This window comes from Tasmannia lanceolata, unplaced genomic scaffold (genome assembly GCF_043159265.1).
Source record: "Tasmannia lanceolata isolate RefF3 unplaced genomic scaffold, GAP_Taslan_0.1 ptg000011l, whole genome shotgun sequence".
NCBI lineage: Eukaryota > Viridiplantae > Streptophyta > Magnoliopsida > Canellales > Winteraceae > Tasmannia > Tasmannia lanceolata.
This window is the reverse complement of record NW_027518688.1, coordinates 16,912,215-16,939,946: the sequence shown is the minus strand read 5'-3', so window position 1 is coordinate 16,939,946 and position 27,732 is coordinate 16,912,215. Positions and strand designations below refer to the sequence as shown.

At 42.5% G+C, this 27,732-nt stretch overlaps 1 protein-coding gene across 1 annotated transcript in view; it reads left to right on the top strand.

Moving 5' to 3' along the window:
* LOC143886506 (E3 ubiquitin-protein ligase UPL3-like) overlaps positions 1-26,245 on the top strand; it is a 38,214-nt gene extending 11,969 nt beyond the window's left edge. The window contains exons 6-17 of the mRNA XM_077390500.1: positions 5,994-6,242; positions 6,555-6,676; positions 6,778-8,167; positions 10,970-11,065; positions 11,594-13,192; positions 13,308-13,538; positions 13,635-13,739; positions 24,837-24,917; positions 25,022-25,090; positions 25,203-25,331; positions 25,626-25,748; positions 25,828-26,245. Coding sequence (XP_077246615.1) covers positions 5,994-6,242; positions 6,555-6,676; positions 6,778-8,167; positions 10,970-11,065; positions 11,594-13,192; positions 13,308-13,538; positions 13,635-13,739; positions 24,837-24,917; positions 25,022-25,090; positions 25,203-25,331; positions 25,626-25,748; positions 25,828-25,893 — 4,260 coding nt within the window. The 3' untranslated portion in view covers positions 25,894-26,245. The remainder of the gene's footprint in view (positions 1-5,993; positions 6,243-6,554; positions 6,677-6,777; positions 8,168-10,969; positions 11,066-11,593; positions 13,193-13,307; positions 13,539-13,634; positions 13,740-24,836; positions 24,918-25,021; positions 25,091-25,202; positions 25,332-25,625; positions 25,749-25,827) is intronic.
* The last annotated feature ends 1,487 nt before the right edge of the window (positions 26,246-27,732 follow it).

The window sequence follows — 27,732 nt, the reverse complement described above, 5'->3', positions numbered from 1 at the left end:
AATCAAGGCTGTCAACTGTTGTCCTGGGAAAGCCATCACTAGGGTCTCGGATAAAGGTAGGTGTAGGAGGTGGTCCTTAAAAGGGCACAAGTCTTCCATGTTGTAGATATTGCTGATTCCCATATCTCGATTCTAAAACATATGCATTAGCAGTAATTTTTTTGATTACTTTAAAAGGACTTGCCGAGCGTGTAATTTCTTCACTGCTCCCTTAGCGAATTGCTCAGGCCTAAACCAAACCATGACCATGTCACCCTCATGGAACTCATGATGCGTGCAATGTGCATATGCAAAAGCTTTGTAATGTTCATTGCTTATAGTTATTTTCTGCCTTATTTCTGTATGAATGTGCTGCTAAAAGGACTCGGCTGGCTTAGACACCCAACGCTTGACACCACAAGAATAAGGTCTACTGGTTTCCTGTGATTCTTTGAAAAGGGGCCAAACTAGTAGTATGATTCACAGAGCTATTATAGGCAAACTCAGCTTGAGGGAGCATTCTATCCCAACCTCATGATCGCTGACGAGACTTCTTAACAGGTTTCCAAGGTTTCGGTTCACGACCTCGGTTTGACCATAGGTTTGTGGGTGGAAAGCCAAAGAAAATTGTAATTTAGTTCCCAAGATTTGTCAGTCTTCCAAAAGTAATTGCTGAATTTTACGTCTCTGTCACGCACTATGGTTTTAGGAAGGCCATGAAACCCGATAACCTCTCGAAAGAAGAGCTTTGCGATGTTTGAAGCATCAGAGGTCTTAGTACAAGGAATAAAATGGGTCATTTTTGGAAAGTGGCCCACAACGACGAAAATAAATCATGACCACTTGATGTTTTAGAAGGCCCAAAAAGAAATCCATGCTCTACATCCTGCCATGGGGCATAAGGAGCAGGGAGTGAGGTATGCATTCCTGGGCTCTTCCTCTTCTTAGCCGAGTGACAAGTTCGGCATTGGACAATTACCCTTGCAACGTCTCATTTGAGGATCGGCCAATAGAACCAATCTTTGACCAGAACAATGGTCTTGCCTCGATCAAAATGGCCAGCAACGCCACGAGCGTGAAGTTCCCACACAATGAAGTCTCTAAGAGAAGATCGTGGGAGTTAGAGTCTACTACCTTTGAACAGAAATCCCTCTCTCGAATCAATTAATCGGAGGCTTATTGGGATGCTCTCCTCTTAAGGAAGCATATATTTTCCTGAAGGACATGTCGCATGTCATGCCTTGAGACCTTCGGGACTCGTGGCAGGCGCCGCATGCCCGCCAGGACGAACCTCGCACGCGTGCAAGGCCAAATCGGAAACTGAATCGCATCAAATCAGATATCAGTAGTACAGAAATATAAATCAATATCCAGAGCAATACTAAATAACCAAATCGAATCATATATATATATATATATATATATATATATATATATATATATATATATATTTGAGAATCTAAGAAAAATACATATATACAAGATCAAAAAAGAAAATACTAATATTACCCAACCAACTACGAGGCTCCCGGATAACCAGACACTAAATCGATCTCTCTTCGGGCTTATTCACCGAGTCTGAAAAATGTTGTTTAATCCACACCAGTTCTGCAGAACGAACGAATAAATAAAGCACAGATGTAGCATGTCCAATACAAATTTGCAAATAACAGTTAAAAAACATTTTAAATCAATCGTTGGGCATGACTAACAGATATACAAAACTTACTATCAAAGTAATAATATATAACTATAGCTCAAAGTTGCTCATGAAACAGAAAGCAATAAACTATCACTGCGGTTCAAAGCATATACATGTATACACGGTCAATTATTATTTTTCCCTACCTCCATTGACAAGAGGGCCAACATATTTATATCCCATTGGCGAGCCTACTGATATTGTCCAACTTTTCATGAGCCATATACGAGCAACACTGAAGTGTTGACTTAGTAGCGAAAATTCGTACATACCAAGGAGTTTTAAAGCACATCTTAAAGCATAGTATATATAATCAAAAATCTGGAATACAATGCAAGTTTTTGCATTAATAATCTTTTCATGCACATGCAGGGTTAATGCTATAACTGTGCTGAATTACTCACCTATGAACACTTGAGTTTTTTCCCGTATTCTTCTTCCTTACTGATTCTGAAATACCTAAATACACAAAACAATTATCACAAAACTTGTCCCCTAATTTCCAAACCATTTGCCCTACTCAAAGAAAAATCATCTTCCATATCTTTTTCTACAAAAGGAATCTCAAAATCTGGATGACAAAATCGGGTTTTAGCAAGGATGACAGAATCTTGATTCCGGAGCCGGATAGATCTTTTTCCGTTAAATCCTTTTTTGATGCCCTAAATAATGGATCTAAGAAGGCTAAGAGACGAGCAATCATCTGGAAATCTCATGCACCTCCCAGAGTGGTAGCTTTTGCTTGGACCGTTATTTACGGAAGCATTAACACAAGTGATAGATTGAAGAAAAATGAAATTTCAGATGGCTTGCTGGTGCTTCCTATGCAGACAGGGCGAGGAAAGCATGGATCACCTGCTACTCCACCGTCCTTTCTCGTATTACATATGGACAACCCTAATGAGGCCTTTTGGCGTGGCAAGGGCATTCCAAAAAGATATCAAATCGGTATTACTGAGTTGGCGTGGAGGCGCTTTCGGCGAGACAGGGCAGGCCTTGTGGAAGCTCCTTCCCTATGCTGTCATATGGAATGTTTGGAAGGAAAGATTATTTGTAGAGAAGGAAAGGAGAATGTGCTGGGTCCCGTTGCAGACAAAGTGCGAATTAATCGCTTGGGTAAAAGCTTGAAGAAACACCGAATATGGCACGGGGGAAATACTAAGAAACTGGAACGCCATTATTTGGTAAAGGAGGAGCAAGTTCAAGGTTGCTTCAAAGTGGAAACCACCACCGAATGACTGGTTTAAGTTGAAACTTTGACGGGAGTGCAGTTGGAAACCCAGGCGAGGCAGGAATCGGGGGCGTCATCCGTGACTACAACGGATCGGTAATAATGTGCCACTCTGGTCGGTAGGTGTTTGTGATGCGCTAACGAAGCGGAAGTCATAGCACTTCTATTCGGGCTTAAATAGTTTGCTACGAATAACTTAGGACCACTTATGGTTGGAGGCGATTCCTCAAACTCAATCACTTGGGTTGCTACCGAAGCGAAGGGACCATGGCAGATTCGGAATTGTATTACGAAAATCGAAGACCTTGTTCGGGAGATTAAGCCTATTATCGAGCATAGGAGGAGCTCCGCTAACGAAATGGCAGACCAACTCGCCAAAGATGGTGTTCTATTACAATCCACTGTGATTTTCGTGGCACCCTGCTGTAGCTGATAATAGGCTCAACACACTTGCTATTCCGTAATTGTAATTTTGGTTTTCCCAGTGATTAATATAATTACAGATATCGCGGACTCCTTGTTCCCTCTCTGTTATTGTTATCAATAAAAGTCATCTTTAAAAAAAGAAGGAATCTCAAAATCTTCCCAACATGAAAGTTGGTCCATTTACTAAGACCTACAACTTTCATGTTGGTCCCTCCGGCGAATTCTCGCCGGAGACGACTGGAAAAATGAATTTATATTCTGATGGTTTTAAAGAGGGTTTCAAGGTTTGCTGAAAACTTTCACATGCTACTTCTCTTCATACACAAAGATTTTCAAAAAGTCCCCAACATAAAAGTTGGTCCTTTCATCAAGACCTACAACTTTCATGTTGGTCACTCCAGCAAATTCCCACCGGAGATGGCCGGAAAATCACATTTTTATTCAAATGAATGAAAGAGGGTTTCAAGTTCAGCTGAAAACTTAAACTTAGTGTATCTTTTCCTACACAGAATCTGAAAAAAATAAAAGATGTTCCGTTTATTATTCCTCAAAATTTTTATGTTTAGTCCGGAGGTGGCTGGAAAACATGAAAAACATCATTTTAAACCCTCCTTTTAGTAGAATCTTAAAATTAACATAACTCACTCAATACTTTACCAAATTTTGCAAATTTTATATGAATTTGGATCTACGGAAAAATTTGTACAACTTTCATGTTGAACTTTCCGGCCAATTCTCGCTGGAAAGTTTCAGAAACATTAAAGTCCAGTTTCAAGCACAAAAAAATCAATTTTTACACAAAATTCTTCTTTAGCTTTGAGTTTTCTTCCACTTTTCCATTCTCCACCTTGATTCCTTCAACTTTATCTTTCAAAATCTCTGGTTTTTGCTCAGAGTTTTGATCAAAATCCTCCCAGCTCTTCTTTTTCCTCTTTGTTCCTCTATTTTCACCATTTTTTCTCTTTTCTTTTCATTTTTAAGTCTATATTCATTGGGCTTTAAACCTTGTATTGACAGCTGCTCCTCCGGCTGTTACTCTCTCTCTCTCTCTCTCTCTCTCTCTCTCTCTCAGCTATGAGCTGGGATCGCATGATCGTTCTCAATCCTTTCAAACCCAACTACTTCAATGCTCGTTGAATGGAGAAGCACAGTAATGCGATTCAATTCATCAGCATGCTTGTTCTCAATACCAGCTCGATGTCTGAGAACAGAAGTATACTCTTGAAGAAACTCTCTCCATTTCACATGTCTTGGGCTCAATTTCTTCTGAGAGTTAAGATATTTCAAGGCTTGATGGTTAGAGCGTAATTTAAGTTCTTGCGGCAATAAGTAATGTCTCCCGCAGCATAAAGCTTGATGGTTAGAGCATAATTCAAGTTCTTGCGGCAATTAGTAATGTCTCCCGGAGCGTAAAGCTTGAACTACCACATAGAACTCCTTGTCATAAGTAGAACTCCTTGAACCCGTCATAAGTAGAGTCCAACACATACTTGATAGGTGTAGCTTTCTTCGGGTGCTTGCAGAGTTGCGCCTTTTATGTTGAATTATTGATACAACTTCAGCCTTGCCGGGTTTTCTTTTGAAAAACTTTCGGTATATATGAATATATGATGCAACAAAGACACTAATTTTTGGATGGCTAAATAGCAGGTTGCATGTGATTACCTATAACGCGCTGCTATTTCACTTGTTTTTATTAAGCCTTGCCTTCTGTAAATCAGGAAGAAAACACAGGAGCATTTCTGGATCATTGGTCTGTGCACAGATATTCTGTTCTGTTTTCATAACATCTCTGATTGTAGATTTGGATTGATAAACAAGAACTGAACGTCTGCCCATGGGCAAATCAACGTAGAATTTACCCTTAGGGGTAATTTTTTTTTTTTTTGAAGTGATAGCCAATTGAGGGGTAAAAATGTTATCCACCCATGAATCTAAAATCTGGGACACGTATCAGAGGTGGTGCTGTTTCTTTTGCTTTGAGTGTGTATATACGCCAAAAAATTGGTTCGTTTGACCTTCATTAAATAGAGGGATCTGTATGGAACACAAATGTAATTCACCACCATGGCTCTTTGTATATACACCATAACTTTGAGTGTGTATATACCCCAAAAAATTGGTTCGTTTGACCTTCATTAAATAGAGGGATCTGTATGGAACACAAATGTAATTCACCACCATGGCTCTTTGTATATACACCTTAACTTTCTTCATGCATGCACTTATGAACGATTATTAGAAACCCAAATGGGCATATGATACGCCAAAAATTGGGTCGTTTGACCTTCATTAAATAGAGCGATCTGTATGGAACACAAATGTAATTCACCACCATGGTTCTTTGTGTATACACCATAACTTTCTTCATGCATGCACTCATGAACGATTATTAGAAACCCTAATGGGCATATGATAAGCACCCGACATACCAAATACAGGCTTGTTGGTTCTATAAAAATGTTTTCTTGGTTTGCTTCTCATTGCGCCTTATGTATTTTACACACGGAGACTTTGTTAAACGCCTTTAAGTTGCATTGATCAAAATCTACAAAACAAAACAAAGTGAGTGTTACTGATGTACTGTTACGAACCTGTCAGACTCCCATCTATCATTAAATTCTGAAAATTTCTTATTTCCATTCCATGTCTTAGATTTTTGAGATTGTGAACCTTGCGGATGAGCTTCTCCCCCCACTGCCACAAGGAACCATTTCACTCCCGACCTGCTCTAATTTCCTGGTGAAAGGGTCCGCCGTGAAGAAGCCTCCAGCCAGCAGCTCCAGCAAGCAAGATGAGACTAATGGAATTGTAGCCGAAGTTTCAGCCCGGGAGAAATTATTTCACGATCAACCTGAACTTCTACTCCAGTTTGGAATGGACCTTCTTCCTGTTCTAATACAGGTTAGTGCTTTCAATCATGGTTTAAAATTTCGGTTTCGGTTTCGGTTTCAGACCTAGTCGAAACTGAAATTTCTGCCGGAATACCGAAATTTTGGAAAAGAATTTAAAAAATTAAATTTACCTGAAATCTCGGCCGAAATTTTGGACTCTGGCTGAAATTTCGGATTTTGGTGGTTTTGGTTTCGGTCCCAACCGGAATCCAAAATTTCGGTATTTTGGCCGAAATTTATAATCATGATTTCAATGCAGCTGGTATCTGATGCTTATGTTCAGTCATTTAATCGTGACAACTTTTTTCTCCTTGGGAAACAGATCTATGGATCCAGTGTTAATGGCCCAGTTCGCCATAAATGCCTGTCTGTTATTGGCAAGTTAATGTACTTCAGCACTGCCGATATGATCCAGTCTTTACTTGGTGTAACCAACATATCAAGGTACTGGACAACTTTTTTGCTCTGACATGACTTTTTAATGCTATAATATTATAATGGTTAAAAGGTTTAATTCGAAACTACTTATGGTTGTTCCTTTCCAGTTTCTTAGCTGGTGTTTTAGCATGGAAGGATCCGCAAGTCTTGATTCCATCTCTCCAGATTGCAGAGATTCTTATGGAGAAACTTCCTGGAACTTTCTCGAAAATTTTTGTCAGAGAAGGCGTGGTTCATGCAATAGACGCACTTACATCCTCAGATTCTTCTAGTACAGAAAAGGACAATGATTCTTTGCCTGGAACATCGACACGTTCTCGAAGGTATCGGCGGCGTAGTGTTAGTTCAAACACAGATGGCGGTGCTTTGGAAGAACCAAAAAGTTCTACTATTGGGTCACCCCCAACTACATTGGAAGTGCCAACTGTTAATTCTAGTCTTCGCGCGGCAGTCAGTGCCTGTGCCAAAACTTTCAAAGATAAATATTTCCCTGCCGACCCTGGGGCAACTGAAGTTGGAGTTACAGATGATCTTCTACACTTGAAAAATCTTTGCATGAAGCTGAATGTTAGCGTTGAGGATCATAAGACTAAAGGTAAGGGCAAGTCCAAAGCCTCTGGACTTCGTTTCACTGATTTTTCTGCTAATAACGAGGAGCACTCGGTTGGAGTTATATCTGAGATGCTATCAGAACTAGGCAAAGGCGACGGTGTGTCAACATTTGAGTTCATTGGTAGTGGAGTTGTTGCAGCTTTGTTGAATTATTTCTCGTGTGGAACCTTTTCCAAGGAGAGGACCTCAGAGGCTAACTTGCCCAAGCTTCGCCAACAGGCACTTAGAAAATATAAAGCATTTATTGCAGTTGCCCTTCCTTCTGGCGTTAACGTAGGTCATGGAGCTCCTATGACTGTCTTAATCCAGAAACTTCAAAATGCTTTATCCTCCTTGGAGCGGTTTCCAGTTGTATTGAGCCATTCGTCTAGGTCATCTACCGGAAATGCACGTCTCTCATCTGGACTAAGTGCGTTATCGCAGCCATTCAAGTTACGCCTATGTAGGGCCCAAGGTGAAAAGTCTCTCCGGGATTATTCTTCAAATGTTGTACTCATTGATCCTTTGGCAAGTTTAGCAGCTGTTGAAGAATTTCTTTGGCCGAGAGTTCAACGAGGGGATTCAGGGCAGAAGCCCGTAGCTCCTACTGGAAATTCTGATCCCGGGACAGCACCTACGACAGCTGGATCACCATCGACATCTACTCCTGCCCCTTCCGGGCGTCGCCATTCTACTAGATCTAGGTCATCAGTAACAATAGGTGGTGCGGCTAGAAAGGATCCTAATGAAGGACAAGCAAGCTCAGCTAAGGGGAAGGGTAAAGCTGTTCTGAAATCCGCTCCTGATGAGGCAAAAGGACCTCAAACAAGAAATGCTGCCCGTAGAAGAGCCGCTTCAGATAAAGACACACAAATGAAACCTGCACATGGTGACACTAGCTCCGAGGTATGCTGCATAAGTAACTGATACTTTTTACCTTACATATCTGATCCCCAGTGTTGCATGGATTCGGATTCGAGGTGTCGGATTCGGTAATTTTTAAATAAAATAAAATTTTCAAAATTTAAAATTTAAACACACACACAAACACACACACACAGACACACACACACACACACACACACACACACACACATATATATATGAGTAAACAGCTGCAACATGGTCGGGTTGGGCCTGGTTTTTCAAAACCCTAGCCCAACCCTGGATCCCATTATCTTAGCCCTGACCCTGAGTTAGGGCCAAAAAACCTAAACCCAATGCCCGCCCTACAGGGCTCAGCCCAACCCTTGCCCGCCCTGATTGGGTCGGACCAAGCCAGGCAATTATACATGTTTTCGGTCTATTTTATTGTCAAAATACTTCCACAGGATCTATTTGATATATGTGATTTTTGGTCACATAAATACAAACCAAAACCCAATAGATGGAGAAATGAGAACAGGAAAATCAATTTCCAATACAACATTACAACATGAAAGCGGTAGTATGCTAATTGCCTTAGAGATAAGGAGGTTGTTGCATATAATCTGAGAATGATATCAAGAATACATTTATGTAGAAGTGTAAACAGAGTCGGGTCGGGCCGGGTCAGGTTGGCCCGAGGTATCAACCCTTAGCCATACCCGACCCTGAGTAAGGGCCTAAAAAATGAACCCAAGCCCGCCCTTAGGGTTGGAAAATCTAGCCTTGACCCTGTTCGGGCTCAGGGCGGGTCAAGGCTCACTGGGCCAAACTTGCACCCCTAGCTAGCGCTACCTTATATGAGGTGGTGCTCACAAAACATAGGGGGCCCACTTTGTTTGGATGATCCAAAGCATTCATTTGATAGGCCCTCACATAGATAGGGTGCCCACAAAAAATCAGGTCCATAGGATCATCCTAACCCTTCCATTTGTGGAGATTTAGATTTATGGAGGTTTATACCCATCCATTTTAACCTCCACAAATGGAAAGGTTAGGATGATCCTATGAAGTTGATTTTTTGTGGGCACCCTATCTATGTGAGGGCCTATCAAATGAATGCTTTGGATCATCCAAACAAAGTGGGCCCCTATGTTTTGTGAACGCCACCTCATATAAGGTAGCGCTAGCGCCACCTCAGGAACCCTTCTCTCTCTCTCTCTCTATATATATATATATATATATATATATAGAGAGAGAGAGAGAGAGAGAGAGAGAGAGAGAGAGAGAGAGGAAATGGTTTGTGTGCAGCTGCACAGATAGTCAAGCTGCACAGATAGGCTATCTGTGCATGGCGGGGGCCACATTTTTTTGGGGGGATCCAAAACATTCATTTGGAAGGCCCTTCCATGGACAGGGTGTGTACAAAAAATCAGCCCTTTAGGATCATCCTAACCCTGCCATTTGTGGAGGGAAAAAATGGGCAGAAACAATGTCTGTCCATTTTCCCCTCCAACTTTGATTGGGTTAGGATGATCCTATGGGGCTGATTTTTGGTACACACCCTATCCATGGAAGGGCTTTCCAAATGAATGCTTTGGATCCCCCAAAAAATGTGGCCCCTACTATGGTTTGTGCAGCCATGCACAGATAGAAACCATTTCCTCATATATATATATATATATATATATAGAGAGAGAGAGAGAGAGAGAGAGAGAGAGAGAGAGAGAGAACTGTTGGTGAGCTTAAGCGCACCAAACCTATGGTGCGCTTAAGCTCCCCAATCACATGGGGGCCCACTTTGTTAGGTGATCCAAAGCATTCATTTTAAAGGCCTTATGATAGATAGGGGGTGTACCAAAAATCAGCTCCATAGGATCATCCTAACCCCTTCATTTGTGGAGGACAAAAATGGGCAGATTTGTGTCTGTCCATTTTTGTCCTCCACAAATGGAGGGGTTAGGATGATCCTATGGAGCTGATTTTTGGTACACCCCCTATCCATGTAAGGGACTTTAAAATGAATGCTTTGGATCACCTAACAAAGTGGGCCCCCATGTGATTGGGGCGCTTAAGCTCACCAAAAGTTTGGTGAGCTTAAGCGCACCAACAGTTTTCTCATATATATATATATAGATAGATATGAGAAAAGTGTTTCTAAGCACGTGCTTAGGGAGCTCCCTAAGCACAAGTGGCTTAAAAAGCCACCGATTGGTTCGTATGGCGGGGTTCACAAAAAGCGACCAATCGGTGGCTTTTTAAGCCACTTGTGCTTAGGGAGCCCTCTAAGCACGTGCTTAGAAACACTTCTCTCTCTCTCTCTCTCTATATATATATATATATATATATATATATTTGTCTGCATATATATTCATGAAAAATTAAAGGGTAGAGGGTTGAGGCGAGTTTTGTATTAAGAGAGTTGAAGAAGGAAGGGAGTCGATGTTCGAGGGTCGAGGCACTAGGGTTTTTATTAAAAGAGTACGGGTTGTGCTTTCGTATAAAAAAAATTAAGAAGAAAATACGTTTAAAGGAAAAATATACAGGATTCGCATTTCAAAAGAGACAGCGATGAATTAGATTCGCCCGAAAAAATTAGGATTCGTGGCTGCGACAGGAATCCGGGTGTGTCCCACGTAAATCCATGTACGACTCGGATGCGGAGACGAGTCGACACGGATTCGGCATAGGGGGGCAAAGAATCCATGCAACATAGCTGATCCCAAGTCTCGAAGTATTCTGATGCATGAAAATAAGTTTTACTGCTCACATTGTATTCTGTGTATAAACAGGCTGTATTTTGGTGCACCGTCATACAAAATTTACTCTGTTTGTGTTCTGTAGGATGAGGAGTTGGATGTCTCTCCTGTTGAGATTGAGGATGCACTGGTGATTGAAGAGGATGATATGTCAGAGGATGAAGATGATGACCATGAAGAAGTACGCTGTTTAAGCATTTGTTTTCTTTTATTATTCTTTTGGTTTTAAGTTAGGTGAAACATTTTCTGCACCTCTAGAATATTCATGCCTGAAAACTTTGGACAATACGTATTAATCTTACACTTAGGGCACATTTGGCTACCATGAATTTTTTTCATGATAAATCGGTGTCTCCCTAGTGGAGATGACGGTGAAGTTGCTAAAAATCCAGAAACAAAATACCGGAATCTAGTGTCTTCGGTTTGAGAAGTGGCTAAAAATCTGGAAAAGTTTCCGGTATATTGTTTCCAGATGTTTAGCCACTTCACATTGTCTTCACCCTCATCTCCACTTGGGTGACACCGATTTATCGTGAAAAAGAATTCATGGTAGCCAACCGTGCCCTTAGTTAACATGTTTTTTTGTTTTGAATGGTAGCTAGCCGTGCCCTTAGTTAACATGTATTTGTTCAATTTATTACCTTTTTTCCAGTTACATTTCGTTTAATGTTTCTCTCTTATGGATACTGTATTTGTCATTCTTCTCCAGGTACTAAGAGACGACTCTCTTCCCGTTTGCGTACCGGATAAGGTACATGATGTGAAACTTGGAGATTCAACTGATGATGGTACAGTTGTCTCGGCAACAAGTGATAGCCAGACAAATCCTTCGTCTGGTTCTAGTAACAGAACTGCCTCAGTTAGAGGCATGGAGTCCGCCGAATTTAGGAGTGGGAGCTCCTTTGGCTCAAAGGGCGCTATGTCATTTGCTGCGGCAGCCATGGCTGGGCTTGCATCGGCAAGTGGTAGAGGTATCAGGGGTGGTAGGGACCGCCGTGGGCTCCCTCTGGTTGGTAGTTCAAATGATCCTCCAAAGTTAATATTTTTAGCAGGTGGGAAACAGCTCAACAGGAACTTAACTATCTATCAAGCTATTCAACGCCAGCTCGTACTCAATGAGGATGACGATGACAGGTATACCGGCTCGGATTTTTTGGCTAGTGATGGCAGCAGGCTCTGGGGCGATATTTATAACATTACATATCAGAAGGCAGATAACAACCAAGTTGATAGGGCTTCGGCCGGAGTTTCTACTTCCACTCCTCTACCAAAGTCCGCCAAAGTCAGCTCTTCTAATTCCAGTGTTGACCCTTCATGGCAACAATCCTCACTTTTGGATAGCATCTTGCAAGGGGAGCTTCCTTGTGATATGGAAAAATTGGGTCCCACTTACAACATTTTGGCACTACTGCGTGTATTAGAGGGTCTGAATCAATTAGCACCTCGCCTAAGAGTGCAGGCGTTATCGGATGATTTTTCAGAGGGGAAGATTTCTAGTCTGGATGAACTTAGTTCAGCTGGTGCCAAGGTTCCTCCAGAAGAATTTATCAATAGCAAGGTCACCCCCAAATTGGCACGGCAAATCCAGGACGCTCTTGCATTGTGTAGTGGGAGTCTCCCTTCATGGTGTTACCAGTTGACCAAAGCCTGCCCTTTCCTCTTTCCTTTTGAGACTAGGAGGCAATATTTTTACTCAACCGCCTTTGGATTATCTCGCGCATTGCATAGACTTCAGCAGCAACAGGGTGCCGATAGTCATGGCTCGTCAAACGAAAGAGAGGTCCGTGTTGGCAGATTACAGCGACAGAAAGTCCGTGTTTCCCGGAATCGGATCTTGGATTCCGCCGCAAAAGTAATGGAGATGTATTCTAGCCAGAAGGCGGTTCTTGAAGTAGAATATTTTGGTGAGGTCGGCACGGGATTGGGACCCACTCTGGAGTTTTATACCCTTCTAAGTCATGACCTTCAAAAAGTTGGACTGGAAATGTGGAGATCTAATTCTTCGTTAGAAAAGGCCGAGATGGAAATTGATGGCAGTGAACAGAAAAACAGCAAAATTAATGATGTTGCTGATGGAAAGAAACTTGGACCAGATTCTACTGTTGGGAGCAGAGATCTCATACAAGCTCCTCTTGGTTTGTTTCCTCGTCCGTGGTCTCCTAGTGCAGATGCTTCTGAGGGTAGCCAATTTTCTAAAGGAATCGAATATTTTCGGCTAGTTGGTCGAGTGATGGCAAAAGCCCTTCAAGATGGACGGCTTTTGGACCTGCCAATGTCAACAGCATTTTATAGGCTTGTGTTGGGTCAAGTAAGCCAATTTCAGGCTCTTTCTATTTATTTCCGCTGCTTCTTAGTTGATGATCTTCCATTTCCTTTTAAAGGTTTTTATATCCAAAAAATATAACGGCTCTAATTCTCTGCAGGAGCTTGATTTGCACGATATTCTTTCATTTGACTCTGAGTTTGGGAGAATTTTGCAAGAAATGCAAGTTCTTGTTTGTCGGAAACAGTATCTGGAGTCAATGGCTGGTGGTGATCAGAAGGGAATTGCTGATTTACGTTTCCGTGGTGCTCCTATTGAAGATCTCTGTCTAGATTTTACACTTCCAGGATATCCAGATTACATCCTAAAACAAGGGGAGGAAAGCACATTGGTATTTTTCTAGACAATGCTCTCACAGCATGCTTTATTTTCCCTTTGATGCCTTTATGTTGGGAGTTTTGAGGTTCATTGAGGCTGTCTTTTCTAGGTTGATATCTATAATTTGGAGGACTACATTTCTTTGGTGGTTGATGCGACTGTGAAGACTGGAATTGCACGACAAATGGAAGCATTTAGAGCCGGCTTCAATCAGGTATGATTATGTATTTGTGTGGGTGTATTATGTTTCCAACTCAAATTTTTATTGCAAGCGTTATTTTTCAAATAAAATTTTAAGTCATTTATTTTAATTTTTAAATCACGTCTTTCTCATAATTTTGGACGTAGTCATGTGCTTGCAGTAGCTAAACTAGTCCAAAGTGCACATGAGCTATTGCACAAGCTACATGTTTGGCCTCTTTTTAGTACCACTTGTTGACTAGTTGATGTGATCTAGCAGCCCCATGATTAGATTTATTTGTTCCTCTTAGATGGTAGTGGTTATTTATAATTTATGCATTTTATTTAGCCTAGATGCTTTTTTTTTTGGGGGGGGGGGGCATCAATATATGGGCCACTACCCTTTACAGGAATTCCATTTTCAAAGACCAATACCGTCATTTAAACCTTTTAAATCTCCTTATGTCTTGTTGGCTACTACCATGGCCTACCACTTAAACCTCCTCACCCTTTACTTGTTTCTTATTGCCCGCCCCTAACTCATATCCCATGGGCTATCCCTATGGCCCATCACTTAACTAACACCCCTTGTATAAAATTCCTCAAAGAACCCTATGTTTGTAAGGACCATAAATAGGTTAACACCCCCCTCTCTCTTTTCTTTTCTTCTCTTTTCCTCCCTTACCCCATGGTTTATGCATCCAATAACAACACCCCTTCCTGGTGAATATAGCTCCCAACATTGAACTTTTCACTCTTTAACTTTGTCAGCTGTTTTACATCAATTACAGTTGATTTTCATGGGTAGGACATGATAGCATCGTTAATACTCTTTTAAATCTTTCAAAAAAAAAATAACAACACCCCTTCCTTTCTTCCCTTTCTCCACCCTCTCTTCGTCCTTTCTTTTTCCCTTTTCCTTCTCTTATTCTTTTCTTCTCTTCTCCTTTTTTGGTGGGTAAGTTGGGATTGAACCTTCGACTTCTTGGTTTAGGAACAAAACCTTTTACCAATTGAGCTAGAGGCTCAACCCCTTTTCTCTCCTTCTCCCACTCTCGGCCAATCTTTAGCCAACAACCCTCTTCCCCTTCTTTCTTTTCCTCCTCCCTCTATCTTCCATCCTACCTCTCTTTCTTTCCCCTCTATTCCCACAGACCTGTGGCCTCCGCCTCCCAGCTTTTTCCCCACCTTGCAAACCCCTTTTCCCATCAATTTTTGCTGTTGGTTCGACACATATATTGTTCGAAGAAGTAATAATTCGTACTAATTGGTATGGTGCTTTCCATTCAATATCTATATGGGGGAAAGAAGAATCAAAACTGGTCAACAGAAATTTGCTTTACCAACAATAAATAAGAATGAAAAGGTTTCCTTTCTTTGAAGATGACATATAAAATTGATGGGAATGTACGAAATCTAATTCGATCCTTTAGTACTCATTTTGACAATAAAGATACTTCCATGTATCCTCATGAGTCAGATAATACAATGCTATTGTCTCTACTTGTGAAATCGAGTCACGGGTATCTGACATATTCATACCTAATGATTTTCCACAAAGTGGTGACGAAACATATAACCTGTACAAATCTTTCCGTTTTCCAATTCAATACGATCCATTCGTTCGTAGAGCGAAGGAAAGGAGACGGGAATAGGAAATATAGGAGAAAATCCTTTGAACCCATCATTTTTTTTTCATCCCTAGTTATATTATATGTGATGCACACGTATCCATATTTTTTGTGTTATGAAGTATCCACTATGGAATAGATATAGATAATGGATTATGATAATGATCGAGTGACATTGCTTCTTCGGTCCGAACCAAGTAATCCGTTAGATATGATGTAAAATGGATCTTTTGTCTGATTAGACCACGAATTACAAATGTCTGGAGAAGTTCTATTGCTATTTCTTGAGGTAATCCACATCGATGTAATGAAAGCGAAGGGCCCACAAAATGACGCTGTATAAGATGAGATCAGGCATCTACTGCCTGTTTCTCTGGCCATCTCTCTATCTTGTCTTGGAGTCCACCTGCAGTAGGACTGCCTAGGTCTGGGTCTGAGGCCCGACATGCCAACCCAAGCACGGATCCCTACTTTTCTATTTCCCTATATCTATCCTTTTCCACCCCTGTACCTTTCCCATCTGTTGAGAGAAGAGAAGAGAATGAGAAGAAATGGTAAGATGGAGATATGCTCCCCCTCACTTATGTATTTATATTAAAAGAGATGGTACAAAGACTATAATGCCCTTAGACAAATACATACACCTTCTAACACGGCCTCTCAAGCTGGAATGTATATATCATACATTCCCAGCTTGTTACAAATATCGCTCAACTTAGCCTTAAGGATTTGGTGAACATATCAGCCTGCTGATACATTGATATAGTAAAAACTGTACATAGCTCGCCCCTGTGGATTCTTTTACGGATGAAAAGGCAATCCACCTCAATGTGTTTAGTCCGCTCATGGAAGACTGGATTTGTAGCAATATGAATTGCGACCCTATTATCACACCCACGCCTCGAAACCGCCTTGCCAAGTCATGTGGGACGAATTACCAGAAGATCAATGGACAGACAAATCTCCTTCTTAATACAATTGAGAAGGAGAGGAAGGGGCGTTACCGATCTCCAACAAAAGGGAGTGCAACCAGATCAGTTCTCCACTCGTGTGAGCAATTGCCCTGCATTCGGCTTCTACACTGGATTTTGCTAGGACATCCTATTTCTTGCTTCACCATGACACCAAGTTACCTACTATGAAGGTGCAATATCCAGTGGTTGATCTCCTATCTGCTGGAGATCCTCCCCAATCTGCGTCAGAGAACCCTTCTATCTTCGTATGACCATGCTTCTTAAAGAGTAGGCCTCTTCTTGGAGCGCCTTTCAAGTACCTTAGAATCTGAAGCACCGCGGCCCAGTGGGAGGTACGAGGGGAGCTCATGCTAACCAACCTCCTGTATCTACCAGGGTCATCTAACAAGTCACCCTCTTCTGGATAAAGTTTCACATTAGGATCCATGGGCACAACAACAGGTTTCACCCCAAGGTAACCCGTCTCATCAAATAAATCCAACACTTTCTTTCAGAGAGAGGCCCCCTAAGTGGAGTAGGCTACCTCAATCCCAAGAAAGTATCTCAAGCGACCTAGATCTTTTGTGGATAACTCTTTTTGCAAGAGGGTCTTCAATATCTGTATACCCACGGAGTTACTGCCAATAATGATAATATCATCAACATATACTATCAGAAGAACACAACCAGCCGCAGACTGATGACTGAAAACAGATTGATCGACGACGAATTTTTTCATGCCAAAACGCATGATAGCCTCACTAAATCGCCATGCTCAAGGAGATTGTTTAAGCCATAGCGAGATTTTCGCAAGCGACACACGAAGGACATCTCCCCATGAGCAACATACCCAGGAGGTTGCTTTATGTACACCTCTTCAATTAGGTTGCTAGGAAGGATAGCGTTCGTCACATCTAGCTGAAAGGGGCAAACCATGGTTAACGGCCAGGGAGAGCATCACACGGACAGAAGGGATCTTGGCGACAGGGGAAAAGGTCTCTGTGTAATCAACCCCAACCGCAACTAAGCGCGCCTTCAGGCACTCAACTGTCCCATCCGACAAGTATTTGATGAAGAAAACCCATTGAAACTCCACGGGTCGAGCCCCGATAGAAGAGAGATGAAATCCCTAGTCTTATTGGTTTGAAGAGCACCCCTCTCAAGGTCCATGGTAGCGCACCATCCTGGTTGAGCAAGGGCCTCGGCCACAGACTGCGGTAAAGAAACGCAAGACAAAGAAGACACAAAGCTTCGAAAGACGGGAGTTAGTTTATCATAGGAAACAAAGTCTCTGTGTAATCAACCCCAACCGCAACTAAGCGCGCCTTCAGGCACTCCCATCCGGCAAGTATTTGATGAAGAAAACCCATTGAAACCCCACGGGTCGAGCCCCAAAAGAAGAGAGACCAAATCCCAAGTCTTATTGGTTTGAAGAGCACCCCTCTCAAGGTCCATAGTAGAGCGCCATCCCGGGTGAGCAAGGGCCTCGGCACTGCGGTAAAGGAACATAAGACAAAGAAGACACAAAGCTTCGAAAGACAGGAGTTAGTTTATCATAGGAAACAAAGTGAGAAATAGCGTGGGCAGTAGAGCAAGAATGAGTATGTGAAGCAATAGGAGAATCTGTAACAACATCAGGAGAGGCAAGAGAAGGTACCTGAGAGGCAGGAGCTAATATCTCCTGATGAGAAGACAATGCCTTCATAGGAGAGGGATCTGCTCGGGAACGCCGCTGATAGGTCTTTGTAGGAGCAGGAGTAGAATCTGACATAGTAGGAGCCACTGATACCTCTAACGGTGGACAAGAGGGGACAACCGGATTAGGAAGGACCGAAAGAGGAAGGGAACCGGAGGATTGGGCAGAAAGGGGCTGCTCGCTGTATGGGCAATAAAGAATGAGACGAACTCAAAGAATGTGAGGAAACAAAGCGGTGCCACCGTCAAGGACTATAACAATGACAACCCTTCTGGGTGCGAGAGTGCCCCAGAAAGACACTGCTCTGCCCGATGAGCCAACTTATCGAGGCAAGGTGATAGGTGGTGAACAAAACAAACACAACCAAAGACGTGTGGAGTGAGGGGAAAGGGATTCCCCTGAGGATGTAAATCGAAAGGGATGAGTTACCATCTCAAATAGAGGAAGGAAGCCGATTGACCAAGAAACATGATGTAAGGATGGCATCGCTTCAACAGAGTTGAGGAACCCGCATCTGAAAGAGAAGGGTGCGAGCCATATCAAGTAGGTAGCAGAGTTTCCTCTCGGCAACACCATTTTGCTGAGAGGTATAGGAGCAAGAGGACTGTTGAACAATGCCATGGGAGGATAGAAAATCGCAATAGGCAGCAGAGAAGTACTCTTTAGCATTATCAGCGTGCAAACATTTAAGAGTACACGCATATTGTGTAGTTATCTGCATGAAATGTGCGAAAGGCATGAAAGACCTCAGAGCGGTCCTTGAGAAGAAATAACCAAGTCATACGAGAGAAATCATTGACAAAAATGACAAAATATCAATAACTAGAGAGAGATGTGGTCCTGGAGGGGGGCCCCATATATCGGGGCGTAGAGACTCGACTAAGAACTTGAGACGGGAAGAACACACGACGGTGCTTCCCATGCTCACAGGATTCGCACTGGGAAGAGGGAGCATGACTTGGAATAAAGGATGACTGCTGAAGCTTTTGCGGGGAGGGATGATCGAGACGACAGTGCCATTGATAAGGATTGACTAATGTATGCAAAACAGCAGTACGGGGAACACAATCAAGACGATAGAGATCGTCATACGACCCGAAGCAATTGTCTTCCCAGTTGAGAGATCCTGAAGGACACAATAAGAAGGAAAGAAAGAGACAGAATACTTAAGATTCTTTGTAATTTGGCTGATACAATGTAAATTAAATGCGGATTGAGGAACACATAGTACCAAGGACTAGAGAAGACTAGGGTGAGGGGAAATAACACCAATACTAGAAATAGGTGTAGTAGCCCCATCGACCAATGTAACGGTATTAGAGGCAGACTGTAGGGGTTGAGAAGAACTGAGGGAGGCAGAGGTACCTGTCATGTGGTTGGAGGCCACTGAATCAATAATCCAATAGCTGGAGGTAGTAAGAAGTGAAGCTGGTGAACCCCTGGGTTGTGCAAAGGGCGCAGTAGGTGCTTGCAGTGTGCACGCAAGCTTAAAAACTCATCATAGTCAGCCTCAGTGACAAGGAAACTGTCATCATGTGCTACTGGTCCATCGGAGGAGGATGTAGAGGCATAACACATAGGCACATAATGTCTCGCTGCCTGATAAGGGGTGTAGTAAGGGCGCCCACGCCCACCAATGACTGCCTAGACCTCTGGCAAAGTGACCTTCGCCACGGCTAGAATTGTCACTGCCAGAATACGTGCCAAGAATAGAAGTACCAATAGAAGGGGTATTAGACCCATGGGGCCACACGCGAGAGAGAGGTCCTTGGGGGATGGAAAGGATCCGTCAAGAGGGACATAAGTCATCTGTGGGAAAGTAACCTCCAAAAAAGAGGAATAACCAGAGACGGTAGTTGAAGATGAAGCAATTGATCCGAGAGTAGGAGCCGAATTAACATGAGGATCCATGATGACAGAAATAGAGAGAAAAGGTGCAGACCACAACAATGGCATAGATAAACAATGGAGAGGTGACGAATCACACGACGGGCCCGGCCATGATACCGCGGCTCCGAGGAAGAAAGTGTGCACCGTGGCCGGAAGGGAAGAGAGGCTAGGAAATGAAATAGGAGGCACAACACTGCACTCGGACATTTTAGCAAACATGTGGTGTGCACCATGGCTCCGATATACATTGGAGAAAGAGACATAAGCACTGGCAAAAAGGAGACCGAAGGCTAGACGGTGAAACACAGAGCCACAGAGAGGAAGGAAGAAGGTACCGAGGATTATTTAAACCATGAAAGAGTGTTACATGAAAAGCCTTTAGATTAGGATTTCATAAAGAAGAAAAGAGGAGGGTGAGGCGAGAGCTTAAATAGAGTGATGCAGGGTTGTGCGACTTAGGGTTTTTGGGTTCAAGTAGTCAGGAAGGATGGGCTGCAAGGTTGAAGGGGTGGCGTGAGGTTAGGGAGGGATAGAGTGGGGAGGGAGGAGATGAGTGGGGTGGAGTGGAGTGGCGAGATGAGTGGAGTGGCTTGGAGGAGAGGCATGAGTGACGTAGGATGGGAACAACTTCTATGATTCAACCATGGAAATATGATTAAACGATTGAGATTTTAAGATTATCCAGGAGTAAATTTAATTATGTAATCAATCTGCACATGCATGCAATTAGCAAGAATTCCAAAAAGTCACAATTCTCCATGGTTGAATTATGTAATCAATATACACATGAAGGCTAGGCGGTGAAACACAGAGCCACAGAGAGGAAGGAAGAAAGAGAGGAAGGAAGAAGGTACCAAGGATTATTTAAACCATGAAAGAGTGTTACATGAAAAGCCTTTAGATTAGGATTTCAAAAAGAAGAAAAGAGGAGGGCGAGGCGAGAGCTTAAATAGAGTGTAGGGTTGTGCGACTTAGGGTTTTGGGGGTTCAAGTAATCAGGAAGGATGGTGCTGCAAGTTTGAAGGGGTGGCGTGAGGTCAGGGAGGAATAGAGGGGGGAGGGAGGAGATGAGTGGGGTGGCTTGGAGGAGAGGCGTGAGTGATGTAGGATGGGAACAACTTCTATGATTCAACCATGGAAATATGATTAAACGATTGAGATTTTAGGATTATCCATGAGTAAATTTAATTATGTAATCAATCTACATATGCATGCAAATAGCAAGAATTCCAAGAAGTCACAATTCTCCATGGTTGAATTATGTAATCAATCTACACATGAAGGCTAGCTGGTGAAACACGGAGCCACAGAGAGGAAGGAAGAAAGAGAGGAAGGAAGAAGGTACCAAGGATTATTTAAACCATGAAAGAGTGTTACATGAAGATTTCAAAAAGAAGAAAAGAGGAGGGTGAGGCGAGAGCTTAAATAGAGTGATGCAGGGTTGTGCGACTTAGGTTTTTGGGTTCAAGTAATCAGGAAGGATGGGGCTGCAAGGTTGAAGGCGTGGCGTGAGGTCAGGGAGGAATAGAGTGGGGAGGGAGGAATAGAGTGAGGAGGAGTGGAGTGGCTTGGAGGAGAGGCGTGAGTGACGTAGGATGGGAACAACTTCTATGATTCAACCATGGAAATATGATTAAACGATTGAGATTTTAAGATTATCCATGAGTAAATTTAATTATGTAATCAATCTACACATGCATGCAAATAGCAAGAATTCCAAGAAGTCACAATTCTCACAAACAAGAAATTTCGTTAACCCCACAAAATGTATTCGAATCTCACGTACGAAAATTCACAAGGTCTCACATAATAACAATATGCCTGTGGAAGGTTTTGGTCCTCAAAAGGGGCTTTGGGTAAGTTTCGAGTTGTGCGGACACAAACCGGGTAGTTGTCGAAGGATGTCTGGATGGTGTAGACTATGGGGGTTGTGAATGTGGGTAAAAATGAGTAAAACTTTAGGGCTTGGGTTCTAAAATAGGTGATTAGGCTTGGGAAAAATTCCTACAAAGTTTACGATAGGTTTTGATGGTGTTTTAAGGTTTGAGGATTTTTTTATTAGGTATTCTAGTGTTTTGGGTAGGAGGTAGGTGAAAAAAGAAAATGTAAGATGTGTAGGGTTTTTTTTTGGAGGGAGGTAGGTTTTGGGTGAAAAACTAAAAGAGGAGAGAAAATAGTAAATCAATAGATGAGCAGTAATACAAGAACACTACTTATCTCAAGGCTTCATGCCATGAGTTTCTTTGGCATCTCACCAAAGAATCCTTGGCATCTCACCAAAGAAGATGAAACCCTTCTCTTCAAGAAGCTCTCCATATCTTATAACAAAATGACAATACTGTTTTCTTTTACAAACCCAACATAAAGTATTTTTATCAAACCAATAGAAAACCCTAAGGACCTAACTACCCTTTTCTAAAGACTCAAAGACATGCTCCCACTTAAAATCCCGTAATACATGTGGGGCCAATTTAAAACGACCATAACTCACACAACGTGAGTTATTTTGATGCAAAAAGACCCTATTACCCCATAGAACTAAAAAGACTCATAAAAGATTCTTTTAACACCCTAAAATTAAAAGAAAAACTCAAGAAAATCATCTAAGACTCAAAAGGGCCCGCATGATATATGAATCATCTCTGAAAATGTATGTAGACCGGTCGGGCATATGAAAAGCGTCTGCAACATCTGTGCCGTCAGATCGTCGATCTGAAACATCTGGATCAAAGAATATGGTCGTCCATCCAAATCGAAGTCAACTCCTTGCCCCTATGTCTTCTCCATCGTTGGTATACTCGAAATCCTGAGTTTGGATCCCCATCAGTGAGGTTAGGGAGAGACGTGAGGTCAGGGAGAGATGAGGTGGTGATGCTGGAGTGGCGAGGGTGGAGTGGTGAGGGAAGAGGGATGAGGGATGAGGTTGAGGGAGATGATTAAGGGAGAAGAAGAAGAGAAGGAGAAACAATGGTGGTCCCTAGGGGATCAAAACCCTAGGGCTATGATACCATGTTGAGAGGAGAAGAGAAGAGAGAAGAATGAGAAGAAATGGTGAGATGGAGATATGCTCCCCTCACGTATGCATTTAGATTAAAAGAGGAAGGATACAAAGAACATAATGCCCTTAGGCAAATAAATACACCACCTACACCATCAATTTTATTCTTTATCTTCCCTAACCAATACTATCCTTGTCACCCTGACACTATAGCCTGAGTATATCATCCACCCCTATCCCATCACGCTATTAAATACCATTTGTCCATATTTTTTCTTCATTTTTGTGTTGATCTGATTTATAGGTCAGACTTTATTTGGTATCTGATTTTGTTTGATTAGCTAGTTGATTTTCTTGGCCAGAACTTATTGTTTGAAACTCACTTGGATGGTTTAATTACTATTGCTGATAGACTTTAAAGGATATCCACCCCTAAACCCAGTAACCCTAACCTCTCATCCACCCTAATCGCATATCCTTTGCTGGTGGTGCCTCACCGAAACGAAATCATCATCCTTATCCAAAACGACAATGGCACCATGGTCCCCATCCTTGACCCCACGATCCTCTTGTCCACCCAGCACGGCGAGATCGCCGCTGACCTCAAGGCGACTTCTTCAAGTTCATCATCTCTAAGAAGATCAGAAGAAGTTCGACGGGAAGGCAATTTCCTGCCTCAGCCCCTCAGGCTGATTTAGATCGCTGACAGGGAGATTCTGAAGCGCCCGGCAGATCTCATTTCTGATGAATTTCAAGTTTGCAAACTTGCAATCTTCCACCTCTTTCTATCTTTCTCGACACCTATGACACTGCATAGAAGCAGCCCAAGTTACATCTTTTCTTCTATTTCTGTTTTGTTTGTTTTGATTTCTGCAGCTGGGTTGAGACCGTCGGATTCGGGTTGGGAAATTTTTATGCAGGTTGGGTTGGGTTGACCCTCTTCGGGTTGAGACCGGGCCGGGGATTTGATCAAATTGTCATTCGGATTGGGTCCGAGTTGGCCTCAACCCGACCTAACCCGACCCGAGTTGCACCCCTAATAGACTCTGAGAGAAGTGCAATAAGTAGTCATTGGATTTGCCTGGAACTTACCTCGGAGAATAGTGGTAAGTAGTGTTTGGTTGTCAACCTCGTAGACTAAGGGGTCAGGTTCAGCCCGAAAATAAGTCGGGTTGAGTTCGGGTTGGGGTTGGGTTGAGGGCTTGGGCAACCCGGCCCGAGTGAAACCTGACATCTTTTATCATTTTTTCTTTTATTAAGCTTAAAAACTCGGAAGTGGCACCACATTCCACGCTCACCTTACATCTTCAATGAAGTCCTTAAAGATTTTCCACCATCATTCGTTTACATATCTGACTTTTCTTAAAAGAATGCCATGGTGAATCCATCTGGCTCCACTTCCTTGTCACAATTTATTGAGAGAACCGCCCACCTAATTTTTGTTTCTCAGAAGCTCTTTCAAGAATAAACTTTATTACCCATAAAAGAAAAGAATACACTCCTCCGAGATGGCTAATTCATAGGATGGAGCCATATGTGTAACTGGTTGTAATGATGCCGGGAGACATCTTGTTTCCTGCGTCTTATGCCTTGGATCTCCTTAGTTGGGATTTAATAAAGTTATCGATTATCTCAAAAAATACCCTCCTCCGTGATCGAAGGAAACCCCGTTAAGTTTTTAAGTCTCCTACATATCCCTTAGTAGATTCCCTTGTAGAACACTAAAAAGAGCATCTTTCAAACCTTTTTTTTTAATCATCGCAAGCGATCTATTTCCTGTCAGGCACTTGATACTTCGTGGGTTTAAAACAGTTCCGAGGCCTATGTGCTGGTTTGCTTTGGAGCTCTATAATCATTCTATAATTGTATTCGTCTTTGAACTCTTGTAGATTTCGCTGTTGGGCATCTCTATCTATTGAGATTTAAAAGTTATTTGGTGTTCTATGAAAAAAATGTTGTTCAGGTATTTGACATTACATCTTTGCAAATCTTCTCTCCACATGAACTGGACTACTTACTATGTGGCCGCCGAGAATTGTGGGAGGTAAGCTTGTTTTTATATTATATTATTTTACAATTTTTATGAGTTTAGAAGTTGGCTCACCTATTGGGGTCATTGTCAAATACTCCCTGCTATCTTTTTTACAGGCTGAGACTCTGGTCGATCATATAAAATTCGATCATGGATACACTGCTAAGAGCCCTGCAATTGTTAATGTATGTTTTCACTTTCCGAATTTCGAGGGAGAGATTTTCATTCAGAGTTTATATTCATTTCTCACCTCATCTAAAACACGAAATGCTTGTTTTCTTGTTACTGATGCCGTAGTTACTGGAGATCATGGGAGAGTTCAACCCAGACCAGCAGCGTGCTTTCTGCCAGTTCGTAACCGGTGCGCCTAGGCTTCCACCGGGTGGTCTGGCTGTGTTGAATCCAAAATTGACCATAGTCAGGAAGGTAGTATGCAAATGACTCATCTAATACTTACATAGATGGTTTATATTTGCTATGCTAGCATTTTTGCTTCCCCACAAAAATCAGATGAAAGGGCGCCCCCATTGGTTGCTCATCACCATAGTGCATTTATTTTTACAATGCCCGGTGCTGTCATAAATCATAAATGCACTTTGGTGATGAGCAACCAATGAGGGTGCCCTATCATCTGATTTTTGGAAGGGCAGCCCACCCTTCAGTTTAGACTTTCTCTAAAATGTTTGTGTTAATGCCTCTAATTTTTACATCTGACTGCAGCATTCTTCGACTATGACGAACACAGCATCAAATGGAACTGGGCCATCTGAATCGGCTGATGATGATTTGCCAAGTGTTATGACTTGTGCTAATTATCTCAAGCTTCCTCCCTATTCAACCAAGGTCTGGTCTTATAATAATTTCCGAGTTCCTATTAATGCTTTTCTTGTTCCTTACCGAGTTCTATTTTACTCTTTTTCAGGAAATTATGTTCAAGAAACTACTATATGCTATCAGTGAAGGGCAGGGATCGTTTGACTTGTCATAAGATTGAGAGTATTTATACTAACCAATCGATATATATTGCTATACTTTGGGTCATTCCAGTTCATACATGCTACTTCCAATATCAAAGTCGCGGCCCATTCTTCTCAAAGAATGGGTTCTTGCTGGTGCCGCGGGGAGGTATTGAGGTCGTTTATGTTTTGTTTCTTCCTTGGCACTTCTTGGGTGATGGGGTTCACAAGGTAGTGCTGCTACTGTTTTTTTGTCTTCCTGTAAATTCTAATTCATCTCACACTGACCCATCACATATGTTCTTCTGTTCATTTTCCTTGTTTTATTCTTCAATAATGTTACTTTCTTGCCCTCAGTTGAATATAAGATACTATTTTCTCTAACTATCTCTTAAATATATGATTCTGTCTGACTACATGTGGAAGAAGGTTCAATTGGAGGGGCTATTGCAGATCTGTGCCTGCTAATGTCTGTAAAGAAAAGGACTAGATGACCATTAGGGATGTATTCAGAAGCCGCCGAATTCTCCCTCCGATGGCTCCTGTCTCTAGTTTCTCGCTGGATTCCCTCACCTGCACGCACGCGGTCTTAATCTTGACCGTTTCGCGGGGCATTTCTTAAATTTTATAGAATCCGGTTATCATGCATTGGAAGTGTTTGAATCCATGGGGATTTTCAATATTTGTTGCCGGTAGTCTTTAAGCTTGTTTGGGTAAGGATACATTCTTGTCAGACCCCAATGGGCTCCCCCCAGATCTCGCTCTGGATCCTTGGGGAGCATTGAGGATATGGATACTAGAGTGAGAAGATTGGAATTTGGGGCTAGAAAAGTCCCTGATCGCAGAGCTACTGAGTTTAATCGACGTGTGCCATCGAATGGTAGCGATTGGATGTGCTTGAAGTGCCATGATAAAAACTTTAGCTCGCCCAATGTTTGTAGGAAATGCCCAGGACCTAAGAACAAGCTGGCTCCATCCATGGTTTGGAGACCTAAAGATGGAACCCCTCAGGTTTCTGTTCAGGATGATCTCCCGGCTCTTGATATCCCAGTTAGCCTGGTGGAGGAAAGGAATAAGAACCTCAAGAGTAGACCTGGCAAACGCGACCCGTGCCCGCGGGTCAACCCGACCCACCTGCAAATTTGCGGGCACGGGTCTGAGTTTTAGTGACCCGTCAAAACTGACCCGCGGGTGACCCAACCCGCAAAAACACGGGTCGGGTCGGGTCAACCCGCGGGTCATTTTGCTTTTTTACGGGTGGTGATTTTGTCATGTTAATCTAGTTAGATGGCTTTTTTTCTTTCTAATGCAAAGGATGGTGATTTTGTCATACTAATCTATTTTTTAAGGGTTTGATGCCTGAATAGGTTATGGTTGGCACCATAAAATATAAATAGGTTGTCGCTGGCACCATAGGTTGATCCCAACCCTTCGATTTGAATGTTATAGGGTTGATCACTTGATCCTAACCCTCTATAGATCGGAGGGTTAGGATCAACCTATTGAAATGATTTTTTGGGCACAACCTATTTAGGCTGTGAGCCATCTAATGGACGGTTTGGATCATCCCACGGTGCTGGCATACCGCCCTCGTCAAAATCCAGTGATTACATTTACCAAAATAAACCACTGTTTGAATTTGCGGGTGACCTGCGGGTTGACCCAGCCCACCCGTGGGCCGCGCGGGTCACCTAAATTCTGACCCGCAAAAATGCGGGTCACTTCCTGACCCGACCCGTGTGACCCGCACCTGCATCACCCGCGGGTTGACCGGGCCCGACCCACCCGTTTGCCAGGTCTACTCAAGAGTTGCCTCATTGGGAGCTTGTAAGTCTGGATCCTGACTGTTGGAAGATGTTTTGGAGTGGGCT